Source organism: Macrobrachium rosenbergii, chromosome 53 (assembly GCF_040412425.1).
Source record: "Macrobrachium rosenbergii isolate ZJJX-2024 chromosome 53, ASM4041242v1, whole genome shotgun sequence".
NCBI lineage: Eukaryota > Metazoa > Arthropoda > Malacostraca > Decapoda > Palaemonidae > Macrobrachium > Macrobrachium rosenbergii.
Genome location: NC_089793.1, coordinates 10,325,324 through 10,340,323, shown reverse-complemented (window position 1 = coordinate 10,340,323; position 15,000 = coordinate 10,325,324). Strand labels below are relative to the sequence as shown.

General features: G+C 34.1%; 1 protein-coding gene and 1 long non-coding RNA gene across 2 annotated transcripts in view; one reads left to right on the top strand and one right to left on the bottom strand.

Annotated features, from left to right (window-relative positions):
* The window catches only part of LOC136834282 (uncharacterized), a 461,458-nt gene that overhangs the window by 109,598 nt on the left and 336,860 nt on the right, over positions 1 to 15,000 (top strand). The gene's annotated exons all lie outside the window — the stretch shown is intronic.
* LOC136834035 (uncharacterized) overlaps positions 1 to 15,000 on the bottom strand; it is a 284,741-nt gene that overhangs the window by 100,226 nt on the left and 169,515 nt on the right. The window contains exon 3 of the mRNA XM_067096292.1: positions 7,979 to 8,079. Within this exon, the coding sequence (XP_066952393.1) occupies positions 7,979 to 8,079 (101 nt within the window). The remainder of the gene's footprint in view (positions 1 to 7,978; positions 8,080 to 15,000) is intronic.

Below are 15,000 nucleotides of genomic sequence, written 5' to 3'. Positions count from 1 at the left end.
AGATACTATATTCCTCTAGTGACCGGTGTTTGTTACGATAAAATCAAGGATTATATGCTGTGACCAGTAAAAGTTTACAAGCTTTAACTGAAATTGCGGTATTCACATAAATCTTGCAAATACTACGAACAATTTACTTTCATGTCCGAGTTTCTTGACAGTGATACAGTCAGTATATCTTCGCCTTAATAAAAGCTACCAAAAACCTTTGTTTTCGTAGCCCAAGAAACGATTAGGGCGCAGGTTTTCTTGTAAGTTGTGCGAGGAAAATTTTGAGTTGATTGTCTTATGTGGTAGCAGTGTGTGTGTACAGTATATGCAATACTTTTAGCATTCTCAGAATAAACAAGTATAAATGCGCCCAACTTTCTACGGTATATGCAATCGAGTTTTTCTGTACAGCACATAATCAAGGCCACCGAAAATAGATCTATCTTTCGGTGGTCTCGGTATAATGTTGCATGAGCCGCGCTGTGTTGTTGCATTACCGGAAGCACGATTATGGGTAACTTTAACCCAAATAAAATAAAAACTACTGAGGTTAGTGGGCTGCAGTTTGGTATGTTTGATGATTGGAGAATGGGTGATCAACATACCAATTTGCAACAGTCTAGCCCTCTAGTTTTTAAGATCTGAGGGCGGACAGAAAAAGTGCGGATAGAATAAACTGCGGACGGACGGACAAAGCCGGCAAATAGTTTCTTTTTCAGAAAACTAAAAACACACAGCGAAAGCAATTATTGTTCAGTAGCTTTTTACTGCGATTACTGAATCAGCTATTTCGCCCTTAATTCAGATTCTAAATACAAGCCGATGGAATAAAGTATCGCATTCGTAATCAGAGCACAAACTTATGATGCATCGATAAGAAAAAAAAAAAAAGCCCTGTATTTCTGTAAGCTGCAAAAAACATTAGATAAAAACTTAATGATCATAACAACGAGAAAGATCACATCCCACATACAAAAGGATTTGCACTGTTGAGTGTTTAAAAAAAAAATCCTGGAAGAAAAAAGTGTGGAGGAAGTGAAAATGCTGGAATTGCCCAATTCCGTTTTCCATTTTACTCTCGGGCCGAGAGGATTTTCCAGCTGTGAATTTAAACGTTTGGGGCATTATGCGTCGTGGGCAGAGTTTACGAAATCGGTGCAAACATTAACGAGGAGGTGGACGGCGACATTTTTCGTGACAAAAGAAATGAATTTAAAATCTAAGTGGAATAAATCATTAGGAAGAGCAATATAATCGTCTTCCAGAAACATAGAGATACTACGTTGTTGCTGTTAGTAAATTATTATTATTATTATTATTATTATTATTATTATTATTATTATTATTATTATTATTATTCAGAAGACGAACCTTATTCATAATGAACACGCTCATAGGGGTCACTGACTCGCAGTGCAAGCTTCCAGAGACGGTGAAAAAATAAACAAGTAAGAAATGCACCGAAGTTTCTTCGGCTCAATCAAGTTTTCTGTACAGCCGCTACACCGTATAATCAAGGCCACCGAAAATAAATCTATCTTTCGGTGGTCTCGTATAATGCTGTATGAGCCGGGGCTCATGAAACTTTAACCACGGCCCGGTGGTGGCCTGTCTTATATAGTTTCCAGAAGTACGATTATGGATAACTTTAACCTTAAACAAATAAAAACTACTGAAGCTAGGGGGCTGCAATTTGGTATGTTTGATGATTGGAGGATGGATGATCAACATAGCGATTTGCAGCCCTTTAGCCTCAGTACTTTTAAAGATCTGAGGCGGATAGAAAAAGTGCGGACAGAATAAAGTGCGGACGTACAGACAAAGCCGGCACAATAGCTTTTTTTTTACAGAAAACTAAAAATGGAAGATTAGCCACATATTAGAAACACTCACGTCACTGCCCCGCAAAAAATAAGTGAAAATAAAATGTGTAGGAAAAAGGAGTACTCAAATATGATAGTTCAGAGTTTTATGAACGGAAGTTAGATAAGTATAACTTTAGTAGCTGGGAGTGAGAAGTTCACTCTGGCCCGAGGCTAAGTGTTAAAACAAACGAGAGTTTTTAATATCAAAAGGAAAGTTCTTTCAAGGTCAAGAAGAGGTTTGCTGAAGGATGAACTGCATTCGAGATAAACTGATAAAAACAGATACTTCTTTTTTTTTCTAAATGAAGCGTCCTACTAAATGAAGCGTTAATTAACCATTACTTCTTTTTTTTTGGTACATGAAGTATCCTTACATTAATCATTACTTCTTCTTTTTTTCTAAATGAAGCATCCTTACTTTAATCATTACTTCTTTTTTTTCCAAATGAAGCATCCTTACGTTGATCGTTACTTCTTTTTTCCTAAATGAATCATCCTTACTTTAATCATTACTTCTTTTTTTCCAAATGAAGCACCCTTATGTTAATCATTACTTCTTTTTTCCTAAATGAAGCATCCTTACGTTAATCATTAATTCTTTTTTCTAAATGAAGCATCCTCACGTTAATCATTACTTCTTTTTTTTTTTCTAAATGAAGCATCCTTGCGTTAATCATTACTTCTTTTTTTCTAAATGAAGCATCCGTAAGAGACAAAGTTATATACACCTTAAAATGAGGAATCATAAGAAATACACTCACACAGACAGTAACACCTAGGAGCAATAACAACTTCCGTCTCTCAACATTTCCGGTTTACTGGATGCAATAAGTAATCCAGTAATTTAATGGGATTAAATGCTCCAGGAATTTTGGCAGTAATAATTAACCCTGTAACCTGACGAATCAGTGCTCAGGAAAAGTAGTAAACAATAAGATAATCCGATAATAGTTAATGTTACAGGGTTATTGACATGTAAACAATCCTTTTATTTTGTTATAGATTCCTGGCATCATAACCAATCTGAGAAGCTAATGGGCGTTCCATAATACAAGATAAATTGCACTGGCTATTCAGTACGTGAATCTGAATAGAGTCTGTATTTCAGGATCACTGAAAGTAATAAGCAATCCAGTAAGCCCTGATGAGTCAGGGTTTGTGGAAATAATAAGCAGTCCGAGAGTCGAATGTGGTTAAATGTTCCGGGATTGAGATACTGGTTTTGTATTGCTTATATAGGGAAGGGCGAGTACCATTTTATCGTGCCAGTTGGTTGGAGAAACCGCTTATTAAGAAAATTATATATATATATATATGTATATATATAACATATATATATATATATATATATATATATATATATATATATATATATATATATATATATATATGTAAACACATACATACATATATATGTGTGTGTGTGTATGTATATAATATTTGGCTTATGGAGCACTCCCGGCTGACAGCGTACAGTCCACCCAGCCGTAAATGGGTACCAAAGTCTACTGAGGTCAAGCATAAAGGGCGTAGGGCTAGCAGCCTCACGATAAAGACTTGTTGAGAATACAGCAGGCTGTATCTTTCTGGTGCGTGTGTGTATCATAAATGCATGTATATGTGTACATATATATGCATTTATGAATACGTGTATGCATCAGTACGTGTATGTATCAGCCTACGTCAATACACAGCGAAGTTTTTGATTTACACGTCCCAAAGAATGTAGGTCGTTTTTCTCTTTTTTTATATATATATATTCACCACTTGCATGCGACGACCAGCTGAAAAAAAAACATTAACCTTTTTATTTTCTTGAAAATTATGGAAAACTCGTGTATGCCATCCAACCAATATCCGGAAAGCAGTTTTGCAAGCATTTTATGCGTTGGCCAAGGCTAGCCAGAGTGAAAAATTATTATTATTATTATTATTATTATTATTATTATTATATTAAGATTAATTCGCGATAATTTTAGTTTCTCCTTGGTTAATAATAATAATGATAATAACGACAATAGCTGTTTCTACGGCATTTCAATTGTATGACTCTTCTCTGTGCTTCTTAGAACCTTCTTTTCATCAGCGTGTAACTTTTATACTAGGTTTCCCAAGACCATATAAAGATGTTTACCCCCTGGCTGTCATCCGCAGTGAGAGCGCTAGTCAGAACGTCAGTGGAAATAAAAACATGACAACAAAACATCTTTGTATGATCTTTGGATACCTAATATACCAGCTACAAGCTGGTGAAAAGGTTATAAGTCGCCCAAAGGATATTCTGTACAAATTGGATGCCATAGAAACGCATATACAAAACACTACCGCCATTACGGAGGGTCTTCTCTCTAATAATAATAATAATAATAATAATAATAATAATAATAATAATAAATAGATCTTCAGCCCATATTACCTATATTTAAAATAATAATAATAATGAGTTTATCTTCTACTTGTAAAACTGTAATTATTATAAAGCAGCGAAAAATATTCATATATTACCTATATCATAATAATAATAATAATAATAATAATAATATGACTAATAATCAGCCTAGGTCAAGTATTTAAATAAATAGTTTATCTTCTACTTTAAAACTATGTTTATCTGCTACACTTTAAAACTAATAATAATATTATAATAATAATAATAATAATAATAATAGACTAGGTCAGAAAATATTCTTCTATATATTATATTATTACCTATATCATAATATCATAATAATAATAATAATAATAATAATAATAATAATAATAATAATAATAGACTAGGTCAGCCCAAGTATTTGAATATGAAATAGTTTATCTTCTACTTTTAAAACTGTAATTATTATAAAGCAGCGAAAAATATTCATATATTACCTATATCATAATAATAATAATAATAATAATAATAATAATAATAATAATAATAATACTAGACTAGGTCAGCCCAAGTATTTAAATACGAATTAGTTTATCTGCTACTTTTAAAACTGTAATTATTATAAAGCAGTGAAAAATATTCATATATTACCTGTATAATAATAATAATAATAATAATAATAATAATAATAATAATAATAATAATAGACCAGTTCAGAAAAGTATTTATAAACGAATTAGTTTTTCCTTCTACTTTAAGAACTATAATTAGTGTTAAGCAGTGAAAAATATTCGCGTATTACTCGTATCATAATACTTGCGTTTACCGTACCCCTCCCATTATTCTCCCTCTTCCCACCATCACATTCCTCCCTTACTACTCCTCTTTTTGCCCTACAGATAGGTAAAGCGTTTTTGGCTGGAAGGTAAAAAGTGCTACGCTCCAAAAATTCTGTCGTAAGTCAAATACCTGCTTTCTTCCTAAAGCGTCATTTATAATCGTTGAAACTCCTTGCGTCTGTCTTGCTCTTTATTATTATTATTATTATTATTATTATTATTATGTTATTATTATTATTATTATTATTATTATTATTATTGAAAAGGATAGGCTCTATTATGCGAATTTATCTTACACAGGGTCTTTTTCTATTTTCCTTATAATTCGCTTTTCAGGCCCAGCGATGTTGGTCAGCAACTGGCCAGTGCTCATATTGGAAAAAGGATAGTGCGTGGAATGCGGGAAGTCTTTTATTGAAATATTCAATCAGAAATCCGTGGAATCCTTCGTGGGCTGGATTCAGGTTCTGCTACTTCAGGTTGTGGTGCCGTCGACATGTTTCGACCATCTCGTTGGTCGTCCTCTGGACGTCAGTAAAAGACATCTCGCATTCCGCACACTATCCTTTTTCCGATATGAATATTGGCAAGTTGCTGACCAACATCGCTGAGCCTGAAGAGCGAATTATAAGGAAAATGGAAAAGACCCTGTATATGATAAATTCGCATAATACAGCCGTCCTTTTCAAGAAGACCTGTTTAAGAGAGGGTCTATTTACTTCATATTATTATTATTATTATTATTATTATTATTATTATTATTATTATTATTATTATTATTATTATTATTATTATTATTCAGTTTGCATCCTGGTTCCTCAGAGCCCATCACTCTTTGTTGCAGTTATTATTATTATTATTATTATTATTATTATTATTATTATTATGTTATTATTATTATTATTGTTGTTGTTGTTGTGTATTTTGCATGCGTTGTAAAGAAACATTTCCAAAGATCTGTTAAAATTACCCTTACGTATAAAAAACAATAGACAGAATGAGGTTAAAAACATCTTTTTATATACGAAACAATAAACAGATGAATCGACAAATAAAAGCTCATTAAGTAAATAAGCAAAGGGAAGGAGTTTGTTTTTTTGTGTTTGTGCGATCGTGATCATTTTCACGTCAAGCGCCTTGTATTATTGATCAGCCGGTTTGAAGGGCACCACATGGTCCTAAGAACGGAATTAGAGAGAGAGAGAGAGAGAGAGAGAGAGAGAGAGAGAGAGAGAGAGAGAGAGGGTAAGAATATTACAGGCTACGGAGATTAATACAAAAAAAGCTTTTGTTGTATTTCGTCTTATTATTACCTTTGAGGTTTCAATCCTGTAGGAGAGGAAGGGGGGAGGTGTAGTGCTGTCAGTGCACCTCACGCGGTGCACTGTAGGCATTACTTAAGGTTCTTTGCAGCGTACCTTCGGCCCCTCGCTGCAACCCGTTTCATTCTTTTTGCTGTGCCTCCGTTCATATTGTTTTCCTTCCACCTTACTTTCCACCCTCTCTCTCCTAACTAATTTTTCCATAGTGTAACTGCGAGGCTTTCCGCGTATTACAGCTTTGAAACCTTTTTTCCCCTATCAATTTCCCTTTGAGCGCTGAATGACCTCATAGGTCCCAGCATTTGCCCTTTAACATAATTTTCGATTCCATTTATATTCCATTGAGGTTTCATTGTTGTTCAAAATGAAGGAACATTGATTCAGAACAAACCTACAGGTCATTAGCTTCTAAAAAGCAAGCTTCCACAGAATTGCATCCCCATAAGTAAACAAGTAAAAAATGCGCTTATAGCGTTGCCAGACGCACGATCATGGCTGGTTTTAACCTTAAATAAAATAAAAACTACTGAGGCTAGAGGGCTGCAATTTGGCATGTTTGATGATTGGAGGGTGGGTGATCGACATACCAATTTGCAGCCCTCTAGCCTGAGTAGTTTTTAAGATGTGAGGGCGGAGAAGAAAAAGTGCGGACGGAGAGACAAATAGCCATACCAGTAGTTTTCTTTTACAGAAAACTAGAAAGGTAAAACGAAGAGAAAGAAAAACAGCAAATGAATAACAGGAGAGGAAAACTCCCAAACAAGGAAATAATCATATGCATATTTAAACACTAACGCAAGTCAGAAAAATTACTGGAAATTGTGTACATTCCAGAGGCCCTGCTCGTGGTATGGAAATGTAATTTACGTAAGGTATTCAAGTAAATACGAGGAAAAGAACATAACAGATTTGTAAAAACTGTGGTAATTAACAAACTAATGAATGTGCACAGGCAATACCTAGAGACATTACCCATGTGAATATATATTATATATATACATAGGTATATATATACAAGGTATGTATATATATACATACCTATATATATATATATATATAGGTATGTATATATATACATATATATATATATGTATATATATATATATATATATATATATATATATATATATATATACAAATCCAATCGGAAAAGTGCTGACTTCTAGGAAGTCGAACGTGTAGTATAAATAAAAATATTTTAGCCTTGATGATTAAATCATTCTTAGAAACGTTGGCCAGAAATCAGTTTAAATCATGTATCACCTCATTTTCGTCCTGTTTATACTGTATATATACATACACATATACATACATCCTTTAAGGACTCCCAAAATTGTTAAAAATTGTATATAGCATCTCTTCATTGATTTCGTGAGCTTAGTTTATATTAAGAGCTCAAATACCAGTTAAGCTCAAAGTAACTCAGTCAGTGCATGACTCAAGTAGTTCTGTTCCTATAGAAAAAAAGGTTTACATAAGTATTCAAAGGCCATTTGCCAGGAAGCACACAATTTTGTTTACATAAAAACTACGCTAGTGAATGGAAATTGTCTCTTCTGTACTACTTTCCAAATAGAAAGTTTCTCTTACCTTGTACTCTCCCAAGTTTTCTACGTGACAGGAAAGTTTGGCTTCTCTACCTGCCGTGACAGTCAGGTTTTTCAGCGAGGTGGCGAATTTGGGCTCTGGGTCTGAAAAAAAAACATGAATGACAACATTAAATATGGTAAACGAAGACTGGGTATGACGGTATTAAATGAGACAATTGCATCTGGTACAAGATTTAGTTGGGCAACAAAAACCTCTTGTAAGAAGATTCAATAAAAAGTTATAATAATGATGAATATGGTGAAGAAAAGCGTCACAACAATATATTTTGCAACCACGTAGTTAGATGACGACATTAAATATGACCTTACCACCATGTCAGCGGAAAAGTCACTAAGTAGACTAAAATCAAATGTGAAGTTTTGGGAATTTTTATAAGTTTATTCCACTAATTTCGTAAGTCGGAAATCTAAAAGAATATGTAACTCCCTTTTTTAGAGGTGGGGGGAGGTGGAAGATGCTTAAACCATTAACCTAGCTACGTCTTTTCATCACATGAAATAAACTTAATTTTTTAGGGCGTCAACCTATATAAAAATAATTATATACCAGGAATTGCTTACTCAGTATTTTTTAATATTATTCAGAATGTTTACACATTCTAGTTAAGGGCCCCCTCCCGCCTCTGCCCCATCCCCTACCCACCCTCCCAAAATATAGAGTTAAGGGTGAGAGGATTATACAAAATTATTAACTTAAAATATTCATAAATTGAAAGTTCAGAAATACGAAGTGAAACAGCGTACGTAAAATTACTATAAGAATGAAATATATTCATTGGAAATTTAATTGAATTGTTGCCTAACAGCAAAAGGATTATTACTGAAAATTTAATATACAATAAAATGGTGAGTATTGCCGTGTGATACTTGCTTTGATTAGAAAGGCTGTAAAATGGTAGTTTGTAAATTTACCTGACTATTTTGTATAGGATGGTCGCCTTCACTACTACTACTACTACTACTACTACTACTACTACTACTACTATTATTATTATTATTATTATTATTATTATTATTATTATTATTATTATCTGATAGCAGTTAACATAAAGGGAAAAAATAAAACTGCAGTCAGCAAGACTTATGACTTCATCATCATGTCCTGACAACCTACAGGTCAACAGTGCGTCTTATTTCTTGACAGCAGGTTGCCAGAGCAAGATAATGAAATCTTCTGACCGCAGTCACAGTTACAGTTGCCAACAATAAATAATCATTGTCCTGTTGATGAAAAAGACAAAAAAAAAAAAGGAAAGATCTTGCTGTCAGCAATTAACGCGAAAGGAAATGACCAGATGACTGAAATGACCAAGAAAAAGAAAATAAAATTCTGTTAGCACCAAAGTTAAAAGGAAAAAGCTTCTGTTGTTAGTGTTTAATAAAAAAAAAAAAAATTGCTCGTGGCAATCAGCACACAATAAAACAAACTTCCAGCAAACATTCGACGTTGAAAAATTAAAGCTTGCTGTCATAATCAACAGGAAAAGAACAGTTCTTAGAGTTAGCAATTATTAGAAAAGGTAAAAATTTGCTGTAAGCAGAGAGAGGGAAAAATCACCTGCAATTGTTACATACCTCTCACTGCAGTCTTCTTGATATTAAATGAATAAATGATTTATAGTCCTTGATTTTATCCCCGTGCCAAGAGATTCAGTTGCACTTTAATGAGAGAGAGAGAGAGAGAGAGAGAGAGAGAGAGAGACTGAAGGATACGTACATTTTCCGCAGTGAAGTGGAAACTAAAAAAAATGTATTACGTAGTAGGTTACATTTCTGTCCACGAAGTCTTGCCCGCCCGTGTATGTATGTATGTATGTATGTGTGTATGAATGTATGTACGTATAGATGCATAATTATGCAAACACACGTTTTCATCCCCACTAAAGCAACATGAAGGAAGGCACGTGAGACATCTATATACCAACAGATTTATCCTTCGCCCTTTTTGGTGGGATGTGATAGAAATATGATAATGAAACGAAATGATGAAAATGCTGTTGCTTGAAGGAACGGAGACATGTAGAAAGTCGAATGAAGTAAATAGAAGATGACGAAAGATAAAAGATTTAAATGAAATTGGAAAGAAGTTATTAGAACGTTGTCGAAGGTGGTAGGAGATAATTGAAAAAAAAAACGGGAAATGAAAGTGTGTATGTACCTTTCAGTGACGTACTCTTTTAAAACTCGTAAAAAATGCATGAATAAATGCAGCTCACGCGCTTCATACGGACTTTTAAAAGGGCAAAAGATTCAAAGATTTAAAAATACATACACCATCTTTTTTTTTTTTTCCTGTGACCTCTCTCCACCGTCAACTCGTCCATTCCTGAGACCGGTTCATCTTCAGCATTTAATTTTTTTTGCCCATTTTCCTGATTTTCTGAGTAACGGAAGATGAGTTCTATTCTTTTGGCAAACCATATTATCAAATCACGAATGATTTGATAATATGACGAATCATACTTTAGAAAAGGGTGTTTTCTTTGCACACACGCATTAGACACATATATATATTATAAATATATATATAATATATATATATATATATATATATATATATATATATATATATATATATATATATATATATATATATATATATATATATATATATATATATGTATATATATATATATTTATTATATTATTATATATATATTATATTGTGTGTGTCTATGTGTGCGCGTTTATGTGTACATAGGCACTCGTAGTTTTGTGGACAGTAATTGCTGCCATTTCTTACATTTTACTGAGCAATCGAAGTTATGCGTTCTTTTGTATGTCAACTGGAGGATATATTAGGTATGCTTTAAATTCTGCACTCTAGCTTTTAAAATGAGTGAACATGAACGAATGAATACACCCACATTTTTTTTAATCTTAAGCTTGAGTACGATTGGCTCTCCAGGCCCTCTAGCAAAATCAGGTATACTGTAAATCATCATTTATTTAATATTTAGAAAATTATAGTGAGAGTTATAAAACGCTCACTAAGAAGGATAAGAGACATTAGTTATAAAACCAGTGTCTGTTATCTTTCCCTTTCTGTGTTGATTACTCACAGAAACTTTTTAATTTCTTTTTCGTTTTTATTGTGATAATAGCAAGAATTTTCTCCCTTTCCTGTTGATCACTACAAAGTTGCCCGAAGGAGAGGACATGTGGAAAGAGGGAGTAAGTCGTAAAAAGACAATAAAAGCCAGACAAAGTAGCACGGAAGGAAGATAGCGTTGCGGGAAGTACAGAAAAAAAAAAAGAGATGAAGGAAAACAGAACGACGATATTGCTGTTGGAAGTAGAGAGAGTAACCAGACGCCTAAGGAACTCGCTGCTAATAACCGTCCAACCATCCACGCTGATAACCACCCAACCATCCACCTGCTTCGAGAAGGATGAGGACCAAGAGAAAACGCCTCTCCCGCCGTCTACCCTGACATACTGGCAATGTTGTTGCTGGCTTCTACAACCCCGAGAAGATGATGTTATTGCACGGGGCGCGAAACTTCCCGAGACGCATTCGACTCCTCAGTCTTGAATTGCGGCGCGAAATTCTCCCGGGTCCGGCTAATGGTCTCGTAAATCTGCATATTGGAGAAGTCCCCGGCGGATGGGGCGGTGGTTGGTTGTTGCCGGATAATGCCGGGTTAGTTGAGTGCAAAGGGACGGTCGTTTCAAGTTCCGGCTCCGCTGTGGCACAGGTGTTAAAGAGCCGGGCGGAAGATAAGGTTTTGCTTAAGCGCCCCCGAGGACTTGTTTTTAAAAGGTTCCCGTTCGGTTACTTTTGGAATTCGGGTATCAGATTTAGGTCAGAGGCCTAGCGCTGGGAGCTGTGAGGTCGTTCAGCGCTGAGAATACTGTTGAAATAATTGTTAGGAGAGGGTGTAAAGTAAGATGGACGAAAGAGAATGTGAAAGGAGGTACGGTTAAGGGAATGAAAGGAGTTGCAGCTAGGGGCCGAAGGGACGCTTCAAAGAACCTGAAGGCAGCCTACAGTACACTGCATAAGGCGCACTGAAGGCATTACTTTCCTTCGGGATCGGTTACTTTTGGACTCGGTCTCTTGAGCAGAATGAAAGGATAGGCAGGACCAAAACCAGAGGGTTTAAAAATGGAGTGTTTAATTTTCACGCAGAAATTCACGCAAAAAGGATTTATTTTTTTTACTTTTCGTCCGGTTGTTATGGACTTTTTCGCTAAAATGAAAAGAAATATAGAAGCCAAAATCAGGTTCGTGAAAGGTGAGCATTTATTTCCATAAGGGAAAGCGCGTAATGGTCTTGCTTACAGACTTCGTCCAAATACTTCGGATTTCTTCCCTAAAGTAAAATAGAGGGAAAACAGGACCCAATATCTGATAATTAAGAAAGAGGAAGGGAAGCTTTGTAACAGAGGAAATGGAAAGAGTTAGGAAGGCGGGAGGGCTGCAAGGTCATTAAAGAGCGGGGTGGGGTTGGAGGTGAGGGGAAAATAAGAGCGGGGTATGTATTTTGAGAAAAGAGTTTGGTCTTTGCGTACCTGTCAGTGTATGTTGAACGCATTTAATTCACAGTCACTGTTCAATGTTTTCAGAACTGTAGTAGTTTTGCAATGAGAGCAGAATACTTTCTGATATCTGTGCAATGAAAATTCATCATTAATGCCCGCAAAGTTATATTGTAACTACAGAAAATATGTAAAGGTGGGTTTCACTGTAAATAAAACACTGACACATATGCACATATATATACATATATACACATAAATTATATCCACTATACCCTATTTCCTCTTGGAGAGACTGGGTATATATATATGTACGACCATATATATATATATATATATATATTATTATATATATATATATATATATATATATATATATATATATACTATATATACACGCGTTATGTTTTCACCACATTCACTTTATCATGGAGGAGAGTGGCATAATGTATATATATATATATATATATATATATATATATATATATATATATATATATATATATATATATATACATACACACACGTATGTTTCACTACATTCACTTCCTCATGGAGAGAGTGGTATATATATATATATATATATATATATATATATATATATATATATATATATATATATATATATATATATATATATATTTCACCACATTTATTTCCCCATGGAGAGGGTGGCACCAGAAGGCATGAGTCTTCTTGTTTCTTCTAACAGTCTTGAAGGATGATATTTTCTAATTTAAACCCCTTTCATTTTTGACGCCAGCAGACGCTGGTGGCCACACTGTAGCGGAGTGGACTGGTGGACGGTAGGCCCTAGCAAACGGGAGCTGAATGTTGTAATACTTCGCCGAGGCGCCCAGTATATATAATGTATATGCATATAATAAATATATATATATATATATGTATATATATATATATATATATATATATATATATATATATATATATATATATATATATATATATATATATATATATTTATATTACAGACACTTGATATCAGTCTTCACAATGCAGTAAAACAATTTTGATAAAACGGAAAGGTTTGATCTGCATCAAGTGAGAACCATGAAAGTACATCATGTGCGGATAAGATGTAACGTAAACTCAAAATATAAAAACACCCCCGAAAAAAACCACCATCCCCTGCAAATCAATAATCCACAATTTTCCTCCCCCTTTTTTTAACGGGAAAGAAAACGCTGTTGCTTATATCAGCTGGGGTAATAATGCAAAATGAAAAATTGCTCCTCGAACACTGGAATGCCTTATGACATTAGAATTATGGGGAAAGTTACGGCGAACGAGATATGAAAACTGCCGTAAAACAAGGCGAAAATGTACTTATTGGCGGCGTAAAGAGATGTGGTACAGAACGGTTGCCTATTTTAGTAGGGATGTATCAAGAAAGCGGGTGGAAAGACTCGCTTACGCTTTGTTTTGACTCTGAGTTGGTAAGAAACAGCGCGAATAAATGCTTAAGAGAGTTAGACGGTGTAAGTAATGTAGAACGACAAATGGATAATTTTGAATGTTTATTTGATCGAAAATGAAAAAAGAGAAGTATTTCCATAATTTAAAAGAAATGGATTGTTTTGAATGCTTATTTGATCGAAAAAATGAAAAAGAGAAGTATTTCCACAATTTAAAAGGACAAATGGATAATTTTAAATGTTTATTTGATCGAAAATGAAAAAGAGAAGTATTTCCACAATTTAAAAATATTGGACTGTTTTGAATGCTTATTTGATCGAAAATGAAAAAGAGAAGTATTTCCACAATTTAAAAGGACAAATGGATAGTTTGAATGTTTATTTGATCGAAAATGAAAAAGAGGAGTAGTCTATTTCTACAATTTAGAACGACAAATGGATTATTTTGAATAATGTTTATTTAACTGAAAATGAAAAGGAGAAGCATTCCCACTATGCTAGTTTCTTTGAATGATGGGAAAAGGACCAGAGAAACATTTGAAAATGTTCAAGAAATTACTAATGATCAGAGAGTGATGGAGAATGGCGTAAGGAGGATATTGCCATGGAGTATGTTCAGCAGTCTCTCTGATCTGAAAGGCATCGGGAGAGACAATTTCTAATTTTTTTTTTTTTTTGTCCAAAACACTCCTTTTTTTTGGGCAATTGATAATTCGGGTTGCAATAGAAGGATATCAAGTTAAAGATGAAATCTTTGGCAAGAGGGCGCTATCATTCGGCTGATAAATTCAAATGTTTTGGTTTGCGTTTGTGGCTGTCAGTGGAAGCCATAATGTCATTTTACTTTCCTAACAAATGAAAAGTATAACTTGAAATAATAATTTTCCTCATACGTGAGGATACAGAAAAGGACGCCAAAGTCCTGCTTATATATTAAAACACTGCCCAATAAAAGATAAGTAGCAGATAGATTAATCTGATTGCTAATTTGCTTCACAATTTGAGCAGTAGCTATTGTTCATGGCTATTATTCACAGTTTCAACATTCGTCTGCTTAATGTTGTCAAATTCAGTGTGTAACTTT